The sequence below is a fragment of the Balaenoptera musculus genome, chromosome X (genome assembly GCF_009873245.2).
Source record: "Balaenoptera musculus isolate JJ_BM4_2016_0621 chromosome X, mBalMus1.pri.v3, whole genome shotgun sequence".
Taxonomy (NCBI): domain Eukaryota; kingdom Metazoa; phylum Chordata; class Mammalia; order Artiodactyla; family Balaenopteridae; genus Balaenoptera; species Balaenoptera musculus.
In genome coordinates this window covers 112,555,014-112,579,573 of record NC_045806.1, presented here as the reverse complement: position 1 = coordinate 112,579,573, position 24,560 = coordinate 112,555,014, and the positions used below count along the sequence as shown (strand labels likewise).

Here is a 24,560-nt window from a genome sequence, read left to right as displayed (position 1 = left end):
TACGGAGCCGACTCCTCCAAGACAGGGCAATCCACCACTTGTGTCATCTGTCTTCCCTGTTTTGGTATCATCCTGTGGGACTGGGGATGCAACAAGTGGACAAAATGCTGATCTTGCCTATGCTGCTAAGTAATAAACTCTCTGCATCAGCCTTGGGCTTTGTTTCCTCTGCACCTGAATCGATGGCAGAGTTGCGAGTCCAACCTAGCAGCTGTGGCAGTAGTTGCCATTTAGGAACTGCCTGACCACTTGACAGAGCTAAGGACAACAAGGAAACTAAAACAGAGGTAATGTAATGGAGAGTGACTTTGAGGCTATTAGGGAGACCAGGGAAGTGCTCACCAAGGTGATACGTGAGCCAGACCGGCTGACCTGGGGGAACCGAGTGATAGGCGGAAGGAACACCACATGTGAAGTGAACTGAGACAGGAGGCAGAGGATAAATGAAGTTAGACCAGCAGGCAGAGGCTAGTTTACACATGGGCTTGCAGGCCTGAGGACAGCTTGAGTTTTCAAGTGTTACGGAGGCAAGTGATATACAGTTGACCCTTGAACAACACGGGGGTCAGGGGAGTAGTCAAAAATCTGTGTAGAACTTGTTAGTTCCAAGTGCGCAGATTCAACCCACGGCAGAGCATGTAGCGCCGTGGGTATTTATTGTAATATTCAATACATCTGTGTATAAGTGGCCCGTGCAGGTCAACATCATGTTATTCAAGGGCCAACTGTAATCTGATTTATATTTTTTTTAAAGATCATCATGCAGAGAAAGAAAATAAAAACAAAACACACACACAAGAATGAAAAAAAGATGACCCAAACTGCAGTGCAGGGGCTGAGAGAGAGGGGCGAGCACGGAAGTAGGGCGCAGCGGCGTCCGAGCGCTCTGGCGAAGGGTGCTTGTCATGCAGCCAGGGTGCCTGGAGCAGCGAGGTGGGGAAGAGTAGATTATCCACCCTTGTAGGAGTTTGGCTTTTACTCGGAAACTGGGAGTCACAAGAAGGATTTGAGCCCAAGAGTGACTCAACCTAATATTTTAATTAGGATCACTTAGGCTGCTGCGTTGAGAGACTGTGTGTGTGTCGGTCAGGGGGAAGGCGGACAAGAATGGAAGCTGCTATGGCCATAATCCAGGGAAGAAATGATGACCCATTTGTCCACGGCAGCCTTCCCTCCACGAATGTGACAACTGAACCTGAGACTGTCTCCTCTGTGAAATGTGCTTACAATAGATAAAAATAATGTACATAAAGCACTGTAGCACAGCATCTGACACATATTAAACCTATTAAATAGTAGGTATTATACTGGCTTTGCCAGTTTTGTTCCTAAATCCTCTGCACCCACTTTCAGAACAGCTCTTAGAGGTTCTTGTGCCTTTAAAAACGCAAATAAAACCTTATCACTATCTACTTAAAAACACTGAAGTGCCTTCCGTCTGTGGAATGCAGAAAATCCACCCTCCTGGTCACCGCCTACCAGGTAGGTGGTCCATGGTCTGGCCCTGGCCTTCCTCTCCAGTCTCAGGGCCTGCCCCTCTCCTTGCTCGCACACACTCTGGCCTTCCTTCTCTCCCTCCAGCACCTCAGATGGCTTGTCACCATCTCAGTGCCTTTTGCATTTGCTGTTCCTACCATGAGAACTTTCTACTCCAATGCTTCATGCGGCTGGTTTCTCTCCCATTCAATCGCAGTTCAACCATGACCTTCCCTGGCCGCCTTATCTAACATATGGCACCCACCCCTCATCCCCCAGTCCCCGGCACATTGCTGTTTTAGGTCCTTTACAACCTGCCACTATTGGAAATTATTTTGTTTACTGCCCCTTTCCCCAACTAGAATGAAATCTTCACGAAACCAGGAACCTTGCCCATCTTCCCCAGCACCTAGCACAGAGCGGATGCTCAGTGTATTTCTAGGATCTCAAATGCAGGGAAGAACATTAATTGATTAACTTTCCAAGCTAAAGAATTAAGGCAGTAGCCCAGGTTATCTATAAATCTTTTATACATGGAATTAAAATGGGGACCTAACTATATTTACGGGTATAATACATACAATATTCTAAGCATTCACAAAATGGGAACATATGAAGGGTTTGACACATGAATTTTCCAGGTTGCTAAGGTTTGCTTCTTCTTTAAGCACCAACATTCCCCTGGATGGTAATACTCCTAAAACAGGGTCCATGTTGCCCTAGCTCCTAAAATCAAGCAAATGAAATTTCATTTTCCTTTCCTTATGAACATCCCTATTGTAAGGGGTTGTAATGAAAGAGCAGCCCTGAGGGATTACTGGAGTGTGACGTTTATGACCATTTGCGCCAATCCTCAATGACTACACGGCCCCAGAAGGCTACAGCTTTTTTCTTTTGAATACTTTTCCTCTACCTTGACAGACTGCTATCCTACAAATTACTGCTATTCCTGTCAGTATCTCCCCTCCCCTCCCTTATAAACGGACTGTATCTGATCTGTTGAAAATTGGTTAAAGAAATAAAATTGTTAGAACTGTATGCCCCAAAAGCAGGTTAAGTCAAGTCTGTCTGCACAATATTCTTAAAAGTGTGTGAGCTTCAGCAGGCCTTTCCTTCCTGGCTGTTACCTGGGTTTCTTGCTGGGTCTGTCAACCAGCTAAAACAGAACCACAAACTAAAGAGTCTGCACAAGTCAGAAGGGGAAACAGTTCAGCTTCTTCATGATATTGTACCAACAATCAGACTGATCTTGGTTTAATCCCTGACACTTACTAGCCATGCACCTATCTTCTCGAAACATTCATTTTTCTCAGCAGCGACTTATGTTTATGGAGCACTTGCTAAGCCCCAGGCCGCTGTCGTGTTGCACCCGTACTTTCCCATATAATGAATCCTTACAGGAAGCCTGTGAAGGAGACAGCATTATCCCCATGAATCAGTTGAGAAAACAGGTTCCAAAGTTAAGTAACTCAATGTCACATAGCTAATAAGCAATGGTCAGGACAGTCTAACCCAGAACTCTTCGCTATTCATTCATTCAACAGCCACCATCTGAGCTGCTACTATCTTTGAGGCACTAGGTATACACCTCAGTGAACAAGACAGATAGAAATTCCTGCCCTCCTTTATTTTATACATAGTAGTTTGAACCTCTTAATCTCCTCCCCTTATCATGCCCCTCCTCCCTTCCCTCTATACTACAATGAAATGAAGAAATTCTTGCCCTCCTTATATGGAGCGTACATTCTAGAGGACATGAAAGGAAGAGACAAACAGTGAGCAACAAATACAAATGTAAATTATACTGCATGTTATTAGATTATACCACTCAAAATTGCCAACTGCCAACTATATTGACCTACAAAAATGGTAATTTCATACGGTTCGACCTAAGAGAAGGTGGCAAGTGCAACTGAAAAGAGGAGGGTGAGGAGGGTCCGCAGTCGAAGGCAGGGCGCAGTGGTGAGTAGGGCGGCCCCGGAGAGCCCAGTGAGGTGGCGTGCTGAGGACACTACACGCACACGGGGTAACGCCCACCTCGGCCTCAGAGGTCACGAAGATCAAATGAGATAACAAAAGTGAAAACTTTTTGTAAACTAGGAAGTTCTAGGACTATAACAAATTATTATTTAGTATCATTTAAAGTTCCCTGTTCTGCTGCTGGGAATTACAGCAAACTTTTTAAGGCATAAATATAGCTGGATGGCCTGCAAGGTTACTAGTTCATACCTTACCTGGAGCAGAGAAGCAAGGAAGAGTTTTGGCTTAAAACTTTTCTTCCTGCTCCCAGAAAACAAAAGGTTTTGTTGTTGTTCTTTAGTCGATAGAGTATTCTCTACCCAAAGAAGGTAACAGTGTATGTATGAAAAACTGCTGAACTGCAAGTGAGGTTGCGATCGAAGCAATTTAACAGAATTCCAAGAGAGAGCCATGTTATTTTAGCATCGGAAAATGTAATAAACTATATACCACGTGTCTAAAATCTGAGGTCTCTGAAGTAGGTAAGAATCTCACTAGCTCCACCAACCCATTCTACCAGATAATCATTATTTGCTGTGCTTGGTAAAGATTACAATTAAACTAGCTACTAAAATTTAACAGACAAGGAAAAGGTAACCAACAGAAAACTACACTAGGTTAATTTGTAGAGAAATAACAGGTATGCATAGTTTCTTTTAAAGAGACAGCCTTTATTTTAAGGATTTTTACATTGAAGACTTCAAAAAGTGGTAGGTTTTTAGAACTTATTTACCTGTATTTAAAAGGAACTGTTGACAAAGATTCGCCAGAAATAATCTGAACAAGCGGGAAAATACAGTTAATACTACTGAAACCTACTAAAATAACTCCAGGACATATGGTTTATCCAACATAACGATACCTCTAAATGCTGTCACTGATATGAAACTGACTGCTTCTTTTCTAAACACACAGTGGTATAACTAACAATATTCAATCACTTCTGTTCTTTCCTGAATATATAAAAATTAAAATACCAATTAGAAAACTAATATATTCTCCTCTTTCAATGTTTCTTACAGATACAATTTCAATATTTTCATTCAATAGTGGTGTGGTTTAAGAGATTTTTCATTCACAAGTCAAACAACAATCCACCCAAAGGGAACTGATAGTCTATAGGCTCATAGTGCAAATAAAGAGTTCGGGAATGCAGCAACTGACCTTTCTAAAATACAAAACGGATAAAATTCTTAGAAGATACATGCAATAAGCTCTACTAAGCAGCTGGCCACAGAACTAGAACATCTGATAATTTTCCTGGTGACTTCAATGGGACTCCAGATGTTTCCAAACTCAACTTGAACTCTCATCTTAGGCTTTGTATTTTGCTTTTCCAGTTTCGCTAATGACACAAACATGCTATAAAATAAAAATCCAGAGATTCACATTAGAAAAGTATACTGTGAAGTGAAAGGCGAGAACAGTACTTGGCATGTCTTCTATGAACAGTATTCTGCTGCAGGGGTTTTTACAAAACAAACGGCCTTCCTCATCTTCCTCACCCGCGTTCACAAACGCGTTCTTGGCACTCCTGCTTCCAGAGGAGGTGGTGGGTATTTGAAGGAGAGTGAATTAAAAGACTTAAACTAGTTCATTTCTCGCTTACTTATGAGCACATCTATCATCTGAAATAATAATGGGACAGTTACTGTATATTAAACCTGTTCAACTGTTTAGCCAGCAAGAAGTGTTACCCTAGCCTGGCCAAGTTCCAGCTTTAAGGACGTCTGTACTTGACTACAGCTTTATGTGACTAATGGGAACCATCAGTCTGTTCAAATTATGAGGTGCTGGAAAGAGAAAACAATTCTTCCCTTTTATAAATTTTTATATGGGTTCTGAAAAATGAGAATGAGGAAAAGAAGCATTACTTACATTCAAATCCCTGAAGTATTCATTATAGTCAAGGGCATATCCTACAACAAACTTGTCTGGAATTTCAAATCCAACAACTAAAAAGAATCACATCATTTAGATACAGAAAACATCACTTCCAAATCTAATACGTGCAAACATTCTCTAAAGTGACTCTAAGCCATTTCATATAAAACTTGTTGGGTTAAAGCTGGTTAAATGATTGACAAAAAGTATTTCACTTACAGTCTGGTCTATATCCAACACTTCGTGGGGTCCTTTTCACCAGCAAGCTGTTAATTATAAAATGTGACATGTGACACACGGAGACACTGCAGGGCATTACAAAAGAGAATATTCATGTTCTGCAACACGGTTTCATGTGCAGTTTAGCATACTATGTATGGTCAGTTTTAACAAACCCAAAGAAACACTATGAAATGGAGAGAGCTAAATCACAGGGCTCCCTGGGCAGGGGTAGCAATGAGTTCACACTACAGATGAGGCCCTTGACTGATCTTCACCTGGAACACGATGGACTGTTCTGAGAGCTGCCCCCTGACTACCCACACACCCATCAAAGGGCAGCTACTTGGGGAGGATGAACAGGTGGGGAATGCCAACGAGCAAAGATGACAAGTAACGGCTTTCAGTCCAAAATCCCTGGAAAACAATCCCTAAGCCACAAATGGTGTGGGAGAGGTGAGCACCACCTTTCAAGACTTTTAGTAAATAGCTTACAAAGAGGAATATTAGCCTAAAAAAGAACTAGCATGCTAAAGGAGCTAGTATTTGTTTTTGAGAGCAGAAGCTACAGGTAGGATGCGTCAACTCTAACGAAAGCTAATTTCATAATCCAAGTGCTGCCTGCTGAAATTTTTCAGCCATTAAAAAACCTGTAATGGTGCTCTGAAAGCCTTTACAAATGATAAGGGCAGTCCCAATAAAACTTAAGATTTCATAACTTCCTAGATAAGTATATTAAAAGGGCTGGAAAGGACCTAAAGTGATTCTCAACCTTAGCTGCACATTGGAATCACGTGGGAACCTTAAAAAATATATAACAAAACTCAGATACCCAGGCCATACCCCTCACTAATTACATCAGAATCGCTGGGATGGGACACAGATGTAGGTGACGTTTTGTTTTTTAAACTCTCAGATGATACCAGTGTGCAGCCCGAGTTGAGAGCACTGGCCTAAGCCTTAGCCCCCAAGGGCCCATAGTCCAGGCAAGTCCCTTGAGATTCTCCTTCCAGTAATTAGAGGACACACTTGGACTCGGGTTCCATTTAGAAAGAAAATAACAAACCAATCACAGCAAAACCCCCTCCATCTACCTGAACTCATTCAGGAAAAATCCAAAAAAGGTATCATTAAACTCAGTGCAAGCTGTACTAAGAGTTCAGGGGAACTCGGCACCTCATATTCCTATAGATCTCAATGAATTATTTTAAAATAATTGCAGATTCATAGGAAGTAGCCAAAAAAAAAGCACAGGGAGTGCCCATGCGCCCTCTCTCCGGTTTCCTCCAGTGAACATGTCACATAACTGTAGTAGATTACCACAACCAGGACATGGACGTTGGTGGACCGACCTTATCCGAATTTCATCAGCTTTCTGTGCTCATGTTTATGTGTGTAATTCTATGCAATCGTATCACACGTGTGGATTCGTGTAACCACCACCACAATCAGGATACAGAACTTTCCATCACGCACGGCTTTCTCTTGCTACCTCTTTATTTATAGCCACAGCCACCCACCACCCCCTGACCCCTGGCAACCACTAATCTGTTCTCCACTTCTATCATTCTGTCACTTTAAGAAGGTTGTATAAATGGGATCATACAGTATTTACCCTTTTGAGGTTGGCTTTTTTTTTTTTTTTGAGGTTGTCTTTTATTGGCACCGTTCCTTTGAGGCTCCTCCAGGTCGTGTGCATCAGCAGTTTGTTCCTTTTTAGTGCTGAGTAGGATTCCATGGTAGGGTGGACCACAGTTTGTTTAACCAGTCACCTACCAAAGGACATTTTGGCTCTTTCCAGTTTGGGGCTATTGCAAATGAAGCTGCCATGAACATTCACGCACGGGTTTTTGCGCGGATGTAAGTTCTCATTTCTCTGGGAGAAATGCCCGGAGTGCAGCTGCTGGAGTTGTATGGCAGTTACAGGTTTAGTTTCGTAAGAAACTGCCAAACTGTTTTCCAAAGTGGCTGCAGCATTTGACATGCCTGTCAGTTAATGGTTTTTAATTTTTAATTTAACTTTTAAGCTAAAAAGCTTTCTAGTCATTCTTAACCCTGCTTTGTACTTAATCTTTTTAGGTATAAAGCACAGATACACATACACTACATAAATAGCTACACAATATATCTGTGATATTAAATTTAATGGCAAGGAAGAGATTAGGAAAAGAAGGTTGAGAAACAACCCACTTGGGCCACAGCCCCATCACTAATGACCCTCCACACCTCCAGCTACAGGAAATATCTCTCTCATGAGGCAGTCTATCTCAGTTTCACAGCATATTCCAGGAAAGAGGCACACAAGAATATCTGGAGGAGTATATGCCACAGTAGGTTGACATTTAAAACCCTGAAAGCATGTAGAGAAATAAGCAAGTGCACTGATTGGTCTGCAGGAAACTGCTTAGTGCCCTAGAATGCATCATTTCTACACTCTCATCATGCCTGTCCCAAATCCATTTAAAGTAAAACCTCACTGATGATACACTGGCACCAGCTATCAGAAAAGCCCCAAAGGACAAACTGCTGACACACGACTCAGTAGAAGGCTTACTCTGATTCAAAGATGTTCGACAAATACTTTGATCCTTTAAAAGGGGTTTATAAAAACCAGTTAATCGTTTAGGAAAAAAAAGTTAGATCACTATCTGACCCCTACATAAAAATTGCAGATTGGTCAAAAATTTTTAAAAAAAGAAAAAAAAAACCCAAAACACCCAGGGACGTCACCTGACAAAAAAAATAGTAAGGCATGAACTCTGAGCCAGGTTGCCTGGGTTCAAATTTTACCTCTATAGTGATCCAGCTCTGTGCCTCTGGATAATTCCCTATGCCTTGGTATCCCCATCTGTGAAGTGGGAATAATAGTCTACCTCTGAGTTGTTGGGGAGTGAAACTATAATTAGGGATAAACACAAGTAGAACTAATAAGTCATACAGCATAGGTAGGACCAGGAAGTGAGGTTGGCTTAGAAGAAAGGAAGCAGGCATTGTACATTTTCAATGTGGCTACAAAACAAGATGCAGCACACGGGACCACTACATCACTCAATTCCAGGAGCTCAGGATCTCCAGGGCCCACTCCTTCCTACCACCTCCTAACCCGTCTTTGGGATCCTTGGTCTCAGTTTTGCAAAGAGGCCCCAAACCCTCTGCCATGCTACCCAGGACAAGTTTGATATCATTATTAGATTGGTGAAAAACCAAATATTAATAACATTGGGCAATAAGGCGACTGCACTGAAAGGCTTTAACACATGACAAATTATTTAGAAAGGACACTTACTGAGTCTTATTTGAGATTATATTACTTTTTGAAGATAAGAAAATTTACCCTTACAAAGAAGCAATTAATCTTTTTACAAATGAAGAAAGTATCCTATGTCAAAATGTTATATACATACCTTGCAACCTTGACCATCTTTGGATTATGCTGCTTGACCAAGGAAAGCAAGGTTTGCATGGTTTTGCCAGTGTCAATTATATCCTTTAAAAAAAGAAAAGACATTTAAATGGTAAATAAAACCATCGTACCTTTAAATTCAGTCATTATATAAACACAAAAAAACAAAATCCCATATATAACTGGAATAATGCCATTTTTTTTTTCGGTGCAGTGATTCTCACCACAATTCATACTGAGATATTCTGGAATCTGTAAGTCATCTGGCTCTCAGCAAGCAGTACGAATGCCAGTCCTCAGGGCTGGATTTTATAGGCACCAAGAGATCAATGACAGCTAATTTAAATATATATATGCAAGTATGTACACACATATTTTATTAGAGAGTTGTGGTGCTGCCCTTCATTATAAAAGATATTAGATTTTTTTTATAAACTCAAGATCAGGATGCTCCAACTCTCGGATGCAGGTGGTTGAGAGACCACACCAAGAAACACTGCTTTATACCATCTTAAAAGTATCCAAAGTATTAAAGTTTTACCATGTAGAATTACTTTACATGAAAGTGAATCTTAGCTATTTAGTCAAAAGTAGGACATTATTCAAAACAAACCTATCTCTAATTGGGAAAACATTTCTTAAACCATAACCCTAATGCTCTTCAATGAAAATATTCTCTACAGATGGTATAAAGCAGCGTTCACAAAGTGGGGCTGTAAGTCATCAGAAACATCAGGGCTGGGGATTTGTGAAAAATGCAGATTTCTGGGCTGTGGTAGACAGAATTCTGATGGCCCCCAGGACTCCTGCCCCCTGGTGTACACACTCAGAATAATCCCCCACTCCCTGAGTGTGAGTGGGACTTGCGAAATGATGGGGTTGTCAGTAGGTTGTGTTACACAAGACAGCTGTAGCAGCCTGGAGAGAGATTCTGCTGGTTTTGAAGAAGTCAGCTGTCAATATGAGAGGGCCATGTGCTAGGACATGAGGACAGCCTAGCAAGAAAACGGGGCCCTCAGTCCTGCAACCACAGGAACTCAGTTCTGCCAACAACCTGAATGAATTTGGAAGAGTACCATAAGTCACAGGTGAGATAGGAACCCCAGCCTTGATTCAGCCTGATGAGACCTGGGGCAGAGGACCCAGCTACCCTGTATTCGAGTTCTGACCCCTGAAAACTGAGATAATCAGCGTGTGTTGTTTTAAGCTGCTCAGTCTGTGGTAATTTGTTAGGCGGCATTACCCCAGACAAAATGAAGCAATCTGAAGTGGAATTAGTGAATCTGCATTTTAAAAAAAGCAACCAGTTCCCAGGGATACTCATGTACACAAACCCTGTGAAAAGAGTGTTATTCGTTTATTTTTTAATCTATAAGCTAAAGTTTCTAAAAACCTTGGTAACAGCAAAAAATGAATCCGGGGTTACTGTTGCTCTTAAGCCTTACACCATCTTACATAAAAGAGTAAGAACTCATTCTATTGGTGGGAATATAAAGTACTTTGATGAGTAATTTGGCAACAGTAGTAAAATTGAAAATGTACAAATTCTAAAACCCAGTCATTCCACTTCTAAGTGCCTGTATCCAGAGGGAACTCACACACGTGCACACAGGACAACGCAAAAGGATGCTCTTAGCAGCCCTGTTGTAGTAAGAAAAATTAGAAGCAAACTCCCTATTTGTAGGGCAATAAATAGGTTGATTTGTACATTGAAATGCTATGAAGGATTTTAAGGTGAACTAACTCTGTATGTTTCAACATGAATAACCTCAAAACCAATTTTGAGTGAGAATAACAAGCTGCAAGAGAGAATATATACAGTGTAGCACTAGACAAATTATCAAAAAATATATTTTGTATATGGTTATATACATGCAATAGAAGCATAAAAAGCATGGATGGGAATGATATGTGTAACTTTAAAAGGAACAAAAAAATTTCAAGCCAAAAAGAGAGGGGTAAGAAATATATCAAAATGTTTGCACTATCCAGTAAAAGTAAATTACTAAATATTTCTTAGAAAAAAAACAATCTCACTCCCTTATAACACAAGCCCACCATTAAAACTGATGAAAAGGAATTTCTTTCCCTGGGTTACCTTTAGGACTGTGCATACCAAGTTAGAAAATCATAAACACTATATTAAAAGTATGTAAAACTTACTTCAACAATCAAGACATTCTGGAAGAAAAAGAGAAATGAAAATCAGTACAATGAATCAGACAGTGTTTCCAATTATAATTCAAGTCACATCATAACAAACTCTAAGGATTTATCCAAATTCTTGCTTTAAGCTACTTTACTATATCGAACCCTGATTTAAACAAATGGGCCATCTGTTGGGATTTGGAACTCTTTAATATAAAATTTTCACTGCAATGGAATTTTTAAAAATAAAATTTGACCCATATGTTCATTTTTTAAGAGTTTTCATTACTTAAACAGAGGTCTAATCTTGGGCAAGTCACGAAATTTCTCTGGGCCTCAGTTTCCCATGTGGAAAATGAGGGACTTCAACTAATACGTGTATTCCAACTCTAACATTCAAAACTATAATTTGTACAATAACTCCAAAATCATGCATTTAACTGATCATATGGAATCCAATTCAAAATGCATTTTCTCAGTAGGCTGAAATTGATCTGCATTTTCTGGATGTGTTCATATTCTTGGACTAAACTAAAAGATACCAATGCTTCCTCCCACCATAAACCCTTAACCCAATTTCTACGTCTCAGAATTTTATAGCTGTTAGAACCCTTAGAGAAAATACTGTCTAACAATTACCTCCGAGGTAGAGAAGAGTCCTATATCTATTCTTGGGAATGAGGTAGCATTTCACATACTGGTTACAAGAAGATTCGTGTTATATTGCTTATTTGTAGTTCTCATTTCTCTATCACATACCTACAAGCATCAGAATTTTAATGTTCTATATACTCTTCTAAGTCAGTGGTTATCAAGGTAGGGCACACAAGATCCACTGGGTTGAAAGAAAGAAATATTAGAACTTTTTTTAAACCTCACCTTATGTAATCTATAATTTTATAACTGCATGCATTTTATAATATACATTATATTACTACCATAGTTCATATGCAATTTACTCCTTTCCTCATATCACAACTAATTTCTCTCTTTTCAAAAGATATTGTAACCTAAATCTTTAGGAAAACTGAATATACAGTTGATGCTTGAACAACAAGGGGACTAGGGACACTGACCCTTCACACAGTTGAAAATCCACATATAACTTTACAGTCGGCCCTCCATATCCACAGTTTCTCCCTATTCACAGATTCAACCAGCCACAGATCGTGTAGTAGTGTAGTAAGGATTTATTGAAAAAAATTTGCATATAAGTGGACCCACATAGCTCAAACCCATGTTGTTCAAGGGCCAACTGTAATCAATTAATGGACCAATAATTGTTTCACCACCTACCATGTGGTTCTTTCTCAGCATTTTCTCTAGCCCAGCTAGCACATCTGAAGGACAACATTTTCCCATCAGTAACTTTGGCTCACTGATGCAGCAATTTGCACCATGGGATGGAATTACAGTTTGAAAAGAGCATTGAATTATGAGACAGAGAAACTGGATTCTAGTCTTGCCTCTAATACTAAGTAGCTGCAAAACCTTGTCTAAATCATAATCAAAGACTTTTAGTACTATGAGGCTGAGAGATTAAATATTTGCCACACAAAATTGCAGTACCCAGAGTATGATGTCATTACTGTTTAAAAAATAAAAGAATGAGAATTGCTACCGTTACTGAGAGCTTATTTTACATCAAATAGCTACATCCTTACTTAATAAATGAAAAAAATGAGGCTCAGAGGTCAAATGACTTGCCTAAAGTCATAAAAATAGTCAAGTGGTAGAGGATAGATTTGAAGAGGGGTTTTCAAGATCCAAAGCCCATATTCTCAACCATAAGTGGAAAAAAGGGGAAAACTATTCATATATATATATGTATCTGCACACACACGGTATCCGCCAGAGATAAACTGAAATAGAAAGTCTAAATAACCCATAATCTTACCACCAAGAAACAACTTCACCCAACTTCTGCGTCTTGTTTTTTTTCCACAATAAATGTGCTTACTGTGACTATCATGAAAAGAAAGTTATTTTAGAAGCAGAGACCTTTTAAGATCACAGAGCTATGTAGTGGGACAGAGCCATTAGGTGGGAAAGGCAAGGTCAAATGGAATCACAGAAAGCTTTGAAGGCTAGGTCCCTTCCAGCACTAAAAACTGATTACAGGAGTAAGGGCTTCAAATGACTTCTAAATATGGGCAAAGCACGCTGAAAGGGAAGGAGGATAGGTCTGGCAGGAAGGGAAAAGAGTCAACAGATTATAATTTCTCCTTTGAAGTTTTCAAAAGATGTTGAGGAAGACAACATTAGTTTGGCATGACCCTGATATGGGACCACAGAATTTGACACAAGTGTTGCATGTTAAAGTTGCCTTACAGATACTCAGTGAAGTAAGCTATAAACATTAAAATCTAAAAACCAGAGGAAGGAAAGAGCTTTGGAGCCAGATAGACCTGCATTTAAATTCAAGCTCTACCACTTAACTGGCAGTGTGACTTTGGACAAGTCCTTCAACCTTGCTGAGTCTTAGTCTCTTGATCTGTAAAATGGGGATGATAATATCTACCTCACGAGGAGTCTTGTGAAGCTTTTATGAGATTATGCCTTTATATTTGGCACTGTGTCTATAAGCAAAAAAGTAACTGGCAGCTGAAAAAAAATAGCATTCCATCATTTATCACTGGTTACTCAAAAATCATTTCAGTGTATCTGAAGAATAATATTGTAAATATTCAAGTATTTTAATAGCTCTATTATCTCAGCGAAATGTCTATGCTGGAAGAATTTTGATGTATTTTAAACTCTTTTTTGGGATTCCTTAAAATAACAGTATGTTTGAACATACTAAGTGTTCTAACTACCAGAAACTGTTTTAAGAGCTCTACATGCATTATATCACTCAATCCCCTTAACTCACTGAGATGACTGCCAGTAGCATCATATGGGAGACGAGAGGTTAAATAACCTGTCCAAGGTCACATAGCTAGGAGGTACTGAGCCAGGCTTTGAATCAAAGCTCTCCAGCTCTAGAACCCATACTTTCAGTCACTACATTATACTGTTTCTCTATCTTTTAAGAAACTATGTGCTGTCTATTTTTAAAAAGAAGACTGTCCTTTCCCCCATATATTCTTTTGAAGGATCCCAAATTAGATCCCCACAGAAGCATACCAGCAGTACTTGGCAACACAGACTTGATGTTTAATGTTGGATTTTGCTGCCTCTTTGCTATATGACCTAGAGAAAGATACCTAACTTAGGTTGTTTCCAAGGGTTAAATAACCCTTGTTTGAGTGCATAAATAACTATCTAAACTGCCTCTTGGTGATGGATTGAAAGCACAGTGTTACTAATTGACTCGGTATGGAATGTTCTTTTCTTCCCCTTCAAGATACATACCTTTCCAGTTAAAGTTGAGAGATCATCTCCACCAATTACTTTTATGTCACCTGTTGACTGGTCATTCTAGTTAAAAAAAAAAAAGATAAATATATATGTATATCTTTCCATGTATACACACACATTTCAAATTATCAAATGGGAACTAGAAGATTTAAGAAGTTAGCTATCTAATGTCATAGCATTATGATTTTCTAAATGATACAAACTGTAAGAATTATGTTTCTAGAAATGAATGACTAGGTAACTTTCAACTAGAGATTAGTAAAAATTAAGAAGTTCTAATTGGCCATTACTGATTTGATGCTTCGAAGAGTCCTAAAAATGGGGTACACCCATTTTCGAGTGGGCAGTGTTACAGAGGCTGCCCATCTTCAGTCTCAGTAATTTCTGAACCACGAAAGAGGTTATTAGCATGACAGGTGTCTGGTTCTGGCCCTGGACCATTCCCATGAGTCAATCAAGTTGTAGGGTCTCATCTATATCACACTCGACTCCAAAGATATTTCCCTCAAAAGTCTAGCTCAGGCCCAGGTCATCTTCAGCACAGTCTGGGAAATCAGGTCTGATCAGTAGTCCTTTAAAGCATACCTCTTAGGCTCCCAGTTTTATGCTATCACAGAATCTAGTAGAAACCCTTAAAAGAGTTTCAAAAGGGAATGCTCCACACCCACTGTAGTTGGTGGTGATAATGATCATAATTTGGCTGTGCTGGATTCAAGACAGAAAACTGGAGTGAAAGAGCAGGTGAATGAAACAGCTTAGACTTGCCCTACCAGAGAGCAAACCATACCAAAGCTGTGGCAATTACAATGGTGCTGTACCAGCACAATAATAGACAAAGAGATCAAGGAACAGAATAGAGCCCAGAAACAGACCCAGAAATATATGAGGATTTAGTATATGATAAAGATGGTATTTCAAGTCAGTAAGAAAAAGATGAATTATTCAATAAATGGTGTTTCATCAACTAGTAATCCATTTGGGAAAAAAATAAAGTATGATCCCTACCTCACAGCATACACAAAAATAAATTCCAGATGGATTAAAATCTAAACGTAAAAAATAAAGCCATAAGCAGACCAGAAGAAAACGTAGAATATTTTCACATTCTCAGAAAGGTAAAAACTTAGGCATGACATGAACCCAAACTGAAAGAAAAGATCTGTAACGAGTATTTCTATTATACACTGGGCTCCAACAATAAGAATCCAATAGAGAAATGGAGAATGAACACGAACAGGTAATTCACAGAAAAGAATGTCATAACATATAAAATGATATCTGAGAAACAAATACTCAAACAACATGATTCTCCTGTTCACCCATTCACACTGGCAAAACTTAAGCCTGATGATATATATTTTGGCAAGAGTGACAGGAAACAAGCACTCTTGTTGTTGGTGAGAGTATAAATCAGTACACTGTCCTTTGAAAAAGATATAGCCATACCTATTAAAATTGTAAACACGCATGCCATTTGCCCCAGCAATCCCACTTCCAGGAATCAAAGCTACAAAAACACAAGTGTGCAAAGGTACATACAAGGATGTTCATTGTATCAACTGTTATAAAAAACAAAAATTGGAGACAACCAGCATGTCTATTAACAGGGAACTATTTAAATTAAGTTCATCCACACAATGTAATACTGTGGAGCTATTAAAAAGAATCTGATAATCTATACACACTGACATGAACAATGGTAACTAAAAACACCAAGTTACAGAGCAATGTGTTGCCTACGAAACCATTTCTGTTCAGCATTTTTAAAAAGCTTATAACTGCAATTACCTCTGAGTAGTGAGAAGGGATAAGAAGACTTTCTACTTTTATATACAGGCATTCCTCAGATATTTCGGGTTTGGTTGCAGATCATCACGATAAAGTGAGTGTCACAATACAGCAAGTCACACGAATTTTTTGGTTTCCCAGTGGACATAAAAGTTACGTTTGCACTGTCCTGTAGTCTATTAAGTGTGCAATAGCATTATGTCTAAAAACACAATGTATAATACCTTAATTTAAAAATACTTTATTGCTAAAAAATGCTATTGTTTATATGTGTAATCTAAAAAAATGGTACAAACGAACCTACTTACAAAACAGAAACAGAGTTACAGATGTAGAAAACAAACATGGTTACCAGGGGGAAAGGGGCGGGGATAAATTGGGAGATTGGGATTGACATACACACACTACTATATATAAAATAGATAACTAATAAGGACCTACTGTATGGCACAAAGAACTCTACTCAATATTCTGTAATGGCCTATATGGGAAAAGAATCTAAAAAAGAGTGGATATATGTACATGTATGACTGATTCTCTTTGTTGTACAGCAAAAACTAACGCAACATTGTAAATCAACTATACTCCAATAAAAATTAATTTAAAAATAAAATAAAATAGTGACATCAAATACTGTGGAGGATGCAGAGAAAGTGGATCACTTATACTTTGTTTATGTGAATGTAGAATGGTACAGCCACTCTGGAAAACATTTCAGCAGTTTCTTTAAAAATAAAACATGAAACTATGGTGAAACCCCACCCCACCCCAAATAAATAAATAAATAGATAAAAAATAAAAATGCTAACCATCATGTGAGCCTTCAGCGAGTCTTAATCTTTTTGTAATGGTAACATCAAAGATCACTAATCACAGATCACCATAACAAATATAATAATAATGAAAAAGTTTGACCTATTGCGAGAATTACCAAAATGTGACACAGAGACACAAAGAGAGCAAGTGCTGCTGGAAAAATGGCATCAATAGACTTGCTTGACACAAAACTGCCACAAACCTTCAATTTATAAAAATGCAGTATCTGCAAAGCACAATAAAGTGAAGTGCAACAGGGACTCCCCTGGTGGTCCAGTGGTTAAGAATCCATCTTGCAATGCAGAGGACACCAGTTCGATCCCTGGTCAGGGAACTAAGATCCCACATGCCGCAGGGCAACTAAGCCCGTGTGCCACAACTACAGAGCCCATGCACTGCGAAAGATCCTGCATGCCACAACTAAGACCCAACACAGCCAAAAAATAAATATTAAAAAAAATTATTTAAAAAAAAGTGAAGCGCAGTAAAACGAGGTGTGCCTGTACTTCTATTTTTGTCATACACTTCTATATATGTGTCCGTATTTTATGGAGTGTTATTTTTGAAAAACACAAATGGGCCAACAGTATACAGTGTTGCAAACTAAACGTAAGATACATAAGTATGACTACCAATATCAAAAAACTCTTGCATATTACTTCTCATCTTAAGGAAATTTCGGACACCTCTTATTCTAACTAACTTAAAACCTAGAGTTTCAAAGACAGAGAATTAATAGCAAAAAAAAACAAAAACAAAAAACTGCATGAAACCTGAAGCTTTCAATGAGAGCGAATCACAGTAGTAAACGATTTACACAGTAAATCAAGTTAAATAGCGACATCTTCTGTATAAATTTGGTATTACAGTCGACTTCAATTGACCCTTTTCTACAGAGAAAAGGAGTAAAGATCTGAGAACTGAAAAGTATGGAAAAAACCCTGTGCTCCAAAGGCGATGGTGATAGGGTAAGAGACAAGAGAACTCCAAGCACGCAAGACACTGCTGCTGCACTAGATCTAAATCTCCATATTTCTGTTCGCCCCAAGGGTTTTAGCTTCGAGGCTCCTTTTTCTGGAAACACAGTCACCTTTTAAACGAAGGGTAATACAGAAGATTCATTTAAGAAAAATGTTACAGTCCACTGTGCTAGAATACAGGTATAAGTGCCCAAATTGCATACAAATGGCACCCATGAATCAATTACCCCACCAGAGGATTTTCCCTTGCTCCCTCCCTTCCTGTCTATGACAAGCTTCCCACTGTATCCCTGCTGCATTTCATTACTGAGTGACTCTTATGTGCTTCATCTTTAAGGAGATGATGGGACTGGCATGGCAGAGCCAAATCTGTCCTTAACTCAGAATGTCACTGTCAACTACATAAAATCCCCAGAGAAGCTCTTTGGGTCTACCAAATACATACCCTCAGTGTCTGTGTTTCCATTTTATCTACCTTTTCTCGAGTCTACGTGAAAAAAAGAGAAGGGAAATAGGAAGGAACTTTCTTATTTGTCTATCCCTAAAAATTTTGCAAACCTCCAGGTAGCAACAAGAACTGAAGCTTGGTATAGGAAAAGAAGAGAGAAAGCTGTGTGAAAACACGTGAATGAGTGGGCTGCAAAAGAACGGCTTGGAACAAACAGGTTGAGACCATAAGAGAATGCAGAGAGGTTAATCACCGAAACCGGGCTCCCAAGGGGGTGAGACTAGGAGTATCACCGAGGTAGGAAGTCCAGCCTGAGCACTTAGTGGCTTAGCAATATGTGGCTTCCTTTTTGCAGTGAACTTCAGATCATTCCTTAGGACCCTAGAATGGAGTTATGGGGAAACAACTGTTCCTTCTACATCCAGCTAGGTCCCAAGTCCACCACACTCAATCATATTTTCTCTTCACATCATAATTTCAACCATCCTCTGTGTCCTTTAACTGTTTTCCTGTACCCTGATCAAATATCAACAAAAGTGAGAACATTAGAATCATAAACGTTTAGAGGTAGACTGCAACTCAGATGAAAAACGGCAGATATCTAATTTTCTAAAAATATATGCAGAACATAATAAGTCTGGAAGGATATACGCCCAGGTAATAAGTCAATTTATTTACCTGTTATTTTAAACTTAAAATGTTGCTTTAAAGGAAAAAGAAGCTATTATCAGTTTTAAAAATGATGCTGATGAAGCAGGGCCCTTATAGATCATCTAATCCTGCACTATCCAATATAATAACCACTAACCACATTATTTAAAATTAAATAAAACTAAAAATTCAGGGACTTCCCTGGGGGTCCAGTGGTTACGAATCCGCGCTTCCACTGCAGAGGGCATGGGTTCAATCCCTGGTCGGGAAACTAAGATTCAACATGCCACGCAGTGTGGCAAAAAAAAAAAACAAAAAAAAAACAAAACCAGATCCTCTGTTGCACGAGATATATTTCACAGCCTCACAGTCACATGTGGCTAGTGGCTCTGTACTAGACAACACAGACACAGAACATTTCCATCATCACAGAAAGTTCTGTTGGTCAGCATTGCTCTAAACACATCAAAGATCTCATTTAGTACAACAGGGTACCAGAAAAGATTGAAATGTTAGTGCTGATATTTAATATCTGGTATTTTCAAGTACACTGTTTTCAAACCTTCAGAAGTTATTGCATCCTGTCTTCTTGCTTTTCATTCCATGTCTGGTTTGGGACTAGGATCTGATAAAGATGTTCAAAAGAATCACTCTTCATGGCCTAAAAGACAGTACCTTGCATACAACAGGTAGTAATATGTTTGCTGAGTGAATTAATCAATTTCCTTAATTTTTAAAACTTTATTTATTTATGTATGTATGTATGTATGTATGTATGTATGGCTGTGTTGGGTCTTTGTTGCTGCACGCGGGCTTTCTCTAGTTGCGGCGAGCGGGGGCTACTCTTCGTTGCAGTGCACGAGCCTCTCATTGCAGTGGCTTCTCTTGTTGCGGAGCACGGGCTCTAGGCGTGCGGGCTTCAGTAGTTGTGGCACGCAGGCTTAGTAGTTGTGGCTCACGGGCTCTAGAGCGCAGGCTCAGTAGTTGTGGCCCATGGGCTTAGCTGCTCCACGGCATGTGGGATCTTTCCAGACCAGGGCTCGAACCCGTGCCTCCTGCATTGGCAGGCGAATCCTTAACCACTGCGCCGCCAGGGAAGTCCCTCCTTAATTTTTTTAAAAAATAGAAGTTGTGGGGCTTCCCTGGTGGCGCAGTGGTTGAGAGTCTGCCTGCCAATGCAGGGGACACGGGTTCGAGCCCTGGTCTGGGAAGATCCCACATGCCGCAGAGCGGCTAGGCCCGTGAGCCACGACTACTGAGCCTGCGCGTCTGGAGCCCGTGCTCCGCAACAAGAGAGGCCGCGACAGTGAGAGGCCCGCGCACCGCGATGAAGAGTGGACCCCGCTCGCTGGAACTGGAGAAAGCCCTCGCACAGAAACGAAGTCCCAACACACCCAAAAATAAATAAATAAATAAATTAAAAGGAAAGGAGGGGGGAAATTGATAAATGAAGATTAGTGTTACTATACGTATACAAATACATATTATATACATGTATCAAAAAAAAAAAAATAGACGTTGTGGTTTCATGGGGCCAAACCTGACCACTACCTTCATGTTCTACTAATCAGGGTGCTTACATAAAACCTAAGTTGTCCAACAAGGACTACATCACAGTGAAAATCCACAGGCAAGAGTTAGAAAGTATACTTTTGACCCTAGTTCTGTTAGCGTTTCCTTATACCATGGACAGTACACATCCCCATTCCTGCCAATTTAAACTGAACAAATTCTTTTCTCCATCCACGTCTATGGTCTTAGTTCAATAAGCAGGAGAAAGGCATAAATCACTTCACTTTCTTTATATATATATAGAAATAGATAGATTTACAGAAGATAAGCTTTAGACTATCTAGTGTCAACATCAAAGTGGTACGTTTACATTTAACTTCAACTGTTCTGGAGAAAAAAGCATACCTTAAAGCAATTGACTAAATACATACAGAGAAAAGTGTCAGACCAAAAGCTACTGACCTCTTCTTAGAAGAGACACTTTAAGAAACTACTCCAATATTTTCTGCATTTTTCTTCAACAAGCTCACTCAAAAAGTCAGCTTCTTACAAATAACAAATTGCTATCAAGTAATTTGTACCTTTGATATACTAAACAGATAGCCTAATCAAACTACTAATCAAGTGACTTCCAAGATTAAGACTGAAACTTATAGCTTTATGAACCTTGACCCTAACTGAGGAAAAATCCCGTAACTGGCAAAATGAATTGTTTGCATGCAAAACTTCTGAAGAAATAATAGGAAGCCCATATTAGAGGATCCAAGTCAGTTAAAAGTTTTCCCAAATAAGACTCTCAGTTCTGCACAGAATTAAAGGCTTGTGTTCAAATTGAAGACCTGTATGATCCTGGGCAAGTCACTTAATCCCTCTGCCCCTCATTGTTCTCAAATGTACATGGAGATAATAATTCATAACTCAGAAGTTTTCTGCAAGATTTAAAATCCTAAGAAGAGGGACTTCCCTGGTGGCGCAGTGGTTAAGACTCTGCACTCCTAATGCAGGGGGCCTGGGTTCGATCCCTGGCCCGGGAACTAGATCCCACATGCATGCCACAACTAAGGAGCCCACCTGCTGCAACTAAAACCCGACACAACCAAATAAATAAATAAATAAATATTTTAAAAATAATAATAATGAAAAATAAATAAAATAAAATTCTAAGAAGAATTTCATTTTAACGTAAGCCATTTAGTCTGGACACACCATAAATCAGGTTAATTTCTCCTTTGCTTAGGGTCCACAAAAAATATTCCCACAAAAAATTTACTTGTCGGACAACTTTCCCTCTCAAGACTTCCTCATTTTTTTTTTAATTAAACTACTTTAGTAAAAAAAAAAAAATTTCACTGCAAAATTGAACTCACAACAGAGAAAATACATTTGCACACTTATCAACTGTTTCTTTTTTTAATATCACAGAGCCTTAGGGATAGAAAAGTCATTGAATATATAGTACTACATTTTATTGTTCTAAGATGTACATTCACATTTTAATACCCCTGAAACTGACATATTACAATCGACAGCAACTTACAACAATAACTGACAGCGTCTTCTTTCTTAGCAGTACAAAAAATACTGGTAAATCTTAAAATCAGTGCTATCTAAGATTTAATGAAACATGGTATTTGGAATCCCCAGGCAATTTGTCAACTAGGCACTAAGCAAATAAAATTCTGCCTAGCTACTCTAAGAGTATGTAAACTATAATGTGAGTGTGTATACACAGAGAGAAAATTCTTCAAAATATTAGAAATAAAAGTGGTAGTGGAATTTAGGGTGACTTAATTCCTTTATAATTTTCCGTGGTTGTATGTTCTTTATAATAAACATGTATTTTTTAATCGGAAAAATACAATTTTCATTCTGAAGAAAAACTAGATGGGGTGTGTTAATATTATTATGACTATATATTCTGGGAACATTTAATAGTTCATGGAGCATTTCTATAGGATAAGTACAGATCAGTTAATGTTTAATTCACTGTTTCAAACTGGTCAAGATCAACATGTAAAACTGCATTAACATCAATGTTACTGATGCTGCAAACAATTTTAAATTCCCATTTTATGATTATATCAAATTAAATTGCCTGGTTTTTTTATAGGCACATGGGAATATCTTCCACAACAAGCTGATGAATTATTAAATAGGGTAGAAATGTTACTTCAAATCAACAGAAAGTATATGGTTTTCCTAATTTGTATTGTTTAGTAGTAAATCTACACAGAATTTCACATAAAACAGAACAGATATTTTTTTCTCTACGTGAAAATTTACCTAAATGTTTGCTTTAATCATGTTGAAGGTTCCAACACTTTTTATCAGTTGAGGAGTTCAGCTTAACAATCCTCTAAGATCTGAAACTAATAGGAAAAAAACTAGGACTTCCCTGGCAGTCCAGTGGTTAAGACTCCACGCTTCCACTGCAGGGGGCACAGGTTCGAGCCCTGGTTGGGGAACTAAGATCCTGCATGCCACGCAGCGTGGCCAAAAACAAACAAACAAAAAAATAAAAATAAAAAACAACTAATAGGAAAAAAACTAAAAGTAGAAAATGGAATTAAAATGTCAAAGTGTTTCTACCGCTTCAAAATTGCTCTATAACTATAAAATACTCTTAAAAAGAAAATATTAAACTCCTCTCAGTTTTTTAATGAGCTTTCTTTTCAAAGAAAGAACATTCTGCACAAGTCCCCAGAGCAATGAAGTATAAGTCATAAAGTAACAAAATTGACTTTTATGTGCACATGTGGGGGGCAGGGGGGGCGGTGCTTAAGAAGACCAAACAGAGAAATCACACCCTGGACTGTAAGCCCATGTTTTGCCTCTAAGCAACAACATATTAAAGTCTGGGCAGCTATACTGCCTAGAATTAAATCTTAGTGTAAATCAGCAAAATAAATAACTTCTGTTGAGTAAAAATCCAAATTTTGTATTTAAGCAAGTCTTTAATTCAAGTGAGACTTTGACAAGTTAAAAGGAGCTTATGAGTATGAAGTAATGTCATGATATATGAGCACAAAGGGTTTTAACAGGATAGGGAAAATGTCTATGATAATACTTAAATGGCTGTCCAATCACCCACAGGACTGATGAAAATGGCAAAAAGGTCAAAGACTTGGGTCAAATAGATGATTAACGAAGAGAATGGAGGCTGAAAGTTAAATGTAGATAAGTGGTCTTATTCTCAATGAAAATGTAAACATAAGCCAAGTTTCTACAAAGATGCACTACAATACTGATTCATGAAAGAGCAAAGATCAGACATTCATTCTAATCCTTGAAGAAGCTAGGAAAAATCCTATTTTTAAGGAAAACAGTAACTCTCGGGAACTACAATGACAACACGCAACCAGAAAAAAAGCAACACTATGAAGTAATAAAAATCAAACATTCACACGATCAAAGAAATTGTGGATGATGAAATTCATGTGTAAAGATGACATGGATTTTGGTTCACCCCACAAGTGTCAATATTCTGAAGCATTTGAGATTGTGTGACACAGACAGAGCGACTGTGACTCAAAAGTGGTCTTTTAAATGTGCTAATGCTCTCGCTCCATTCACGCTTTCTAAGAGACAACCGTTGACCCACCTTATTACGCACACCTAACTCCAAATACGACTCCCCCGCAAGTCAATCTAGCTCCAGAGAGGACATCTGCCACCAGTAAGTACAGTCAAAAGAGTATATCCCCCAAGTCCCAAGAGCAATTCCGAAAACGGGTTTTTCAAAATCCAAAACAAAACAAAACTAAACTAAACCAAAGAACCTTTAAAATAAGTATAGGTGACTAGTTTGAAAAAGACAATATTCACAGTATATACAGTACTAGGGAATATATCAGAA

At 38.7% G+C, this 24,560-nt stretch overlaps 1 protein-coding gene across 1 annotated transcript in view; it reads right to left on the bottom strand.

Moving 5' to 3' along the window:
• Window positions 1-4,142: 4,142 nt before the first annotated feature.
• Window positions 4,143-24,560, bottom strand: part of HPRT1 (hypoxanthine phosphoribosyltransferase 1) — a 33,076-nt gene continuing 12,658 nt past the window's right edge. The window contains exons 4-9 of the mRNA XM_036840578.1: window positions 14,504-14,569; window positions 11,165-11,182; window positions 9,003-9,085; window positions 5,599-5,645; window positions 5,374-5,450; window positions 4,143-4,857 (exon numbers count right to left, since the gene is read on the bottom strand). Coding sequence (XP_036696473.1) covers window positions 4,810-4,857; window positions 5,374-5,450; window positions 5,599-5,645; window positions 9,003-9,085; window positions 11,165-11,182; window positions 14,504-14,569 — 339 coding nt within the window. The 3' untranslated portion in view covers window positions 4,143-4,809. The remainder of the gene's footprint in view (window positions 4,858-5,373; window positions 5,451-5,598; window positions 5,646-9,002; window positions 9,086-11,164; window positions 11,183-14,503; window positions 14,570-24,560) is intronic.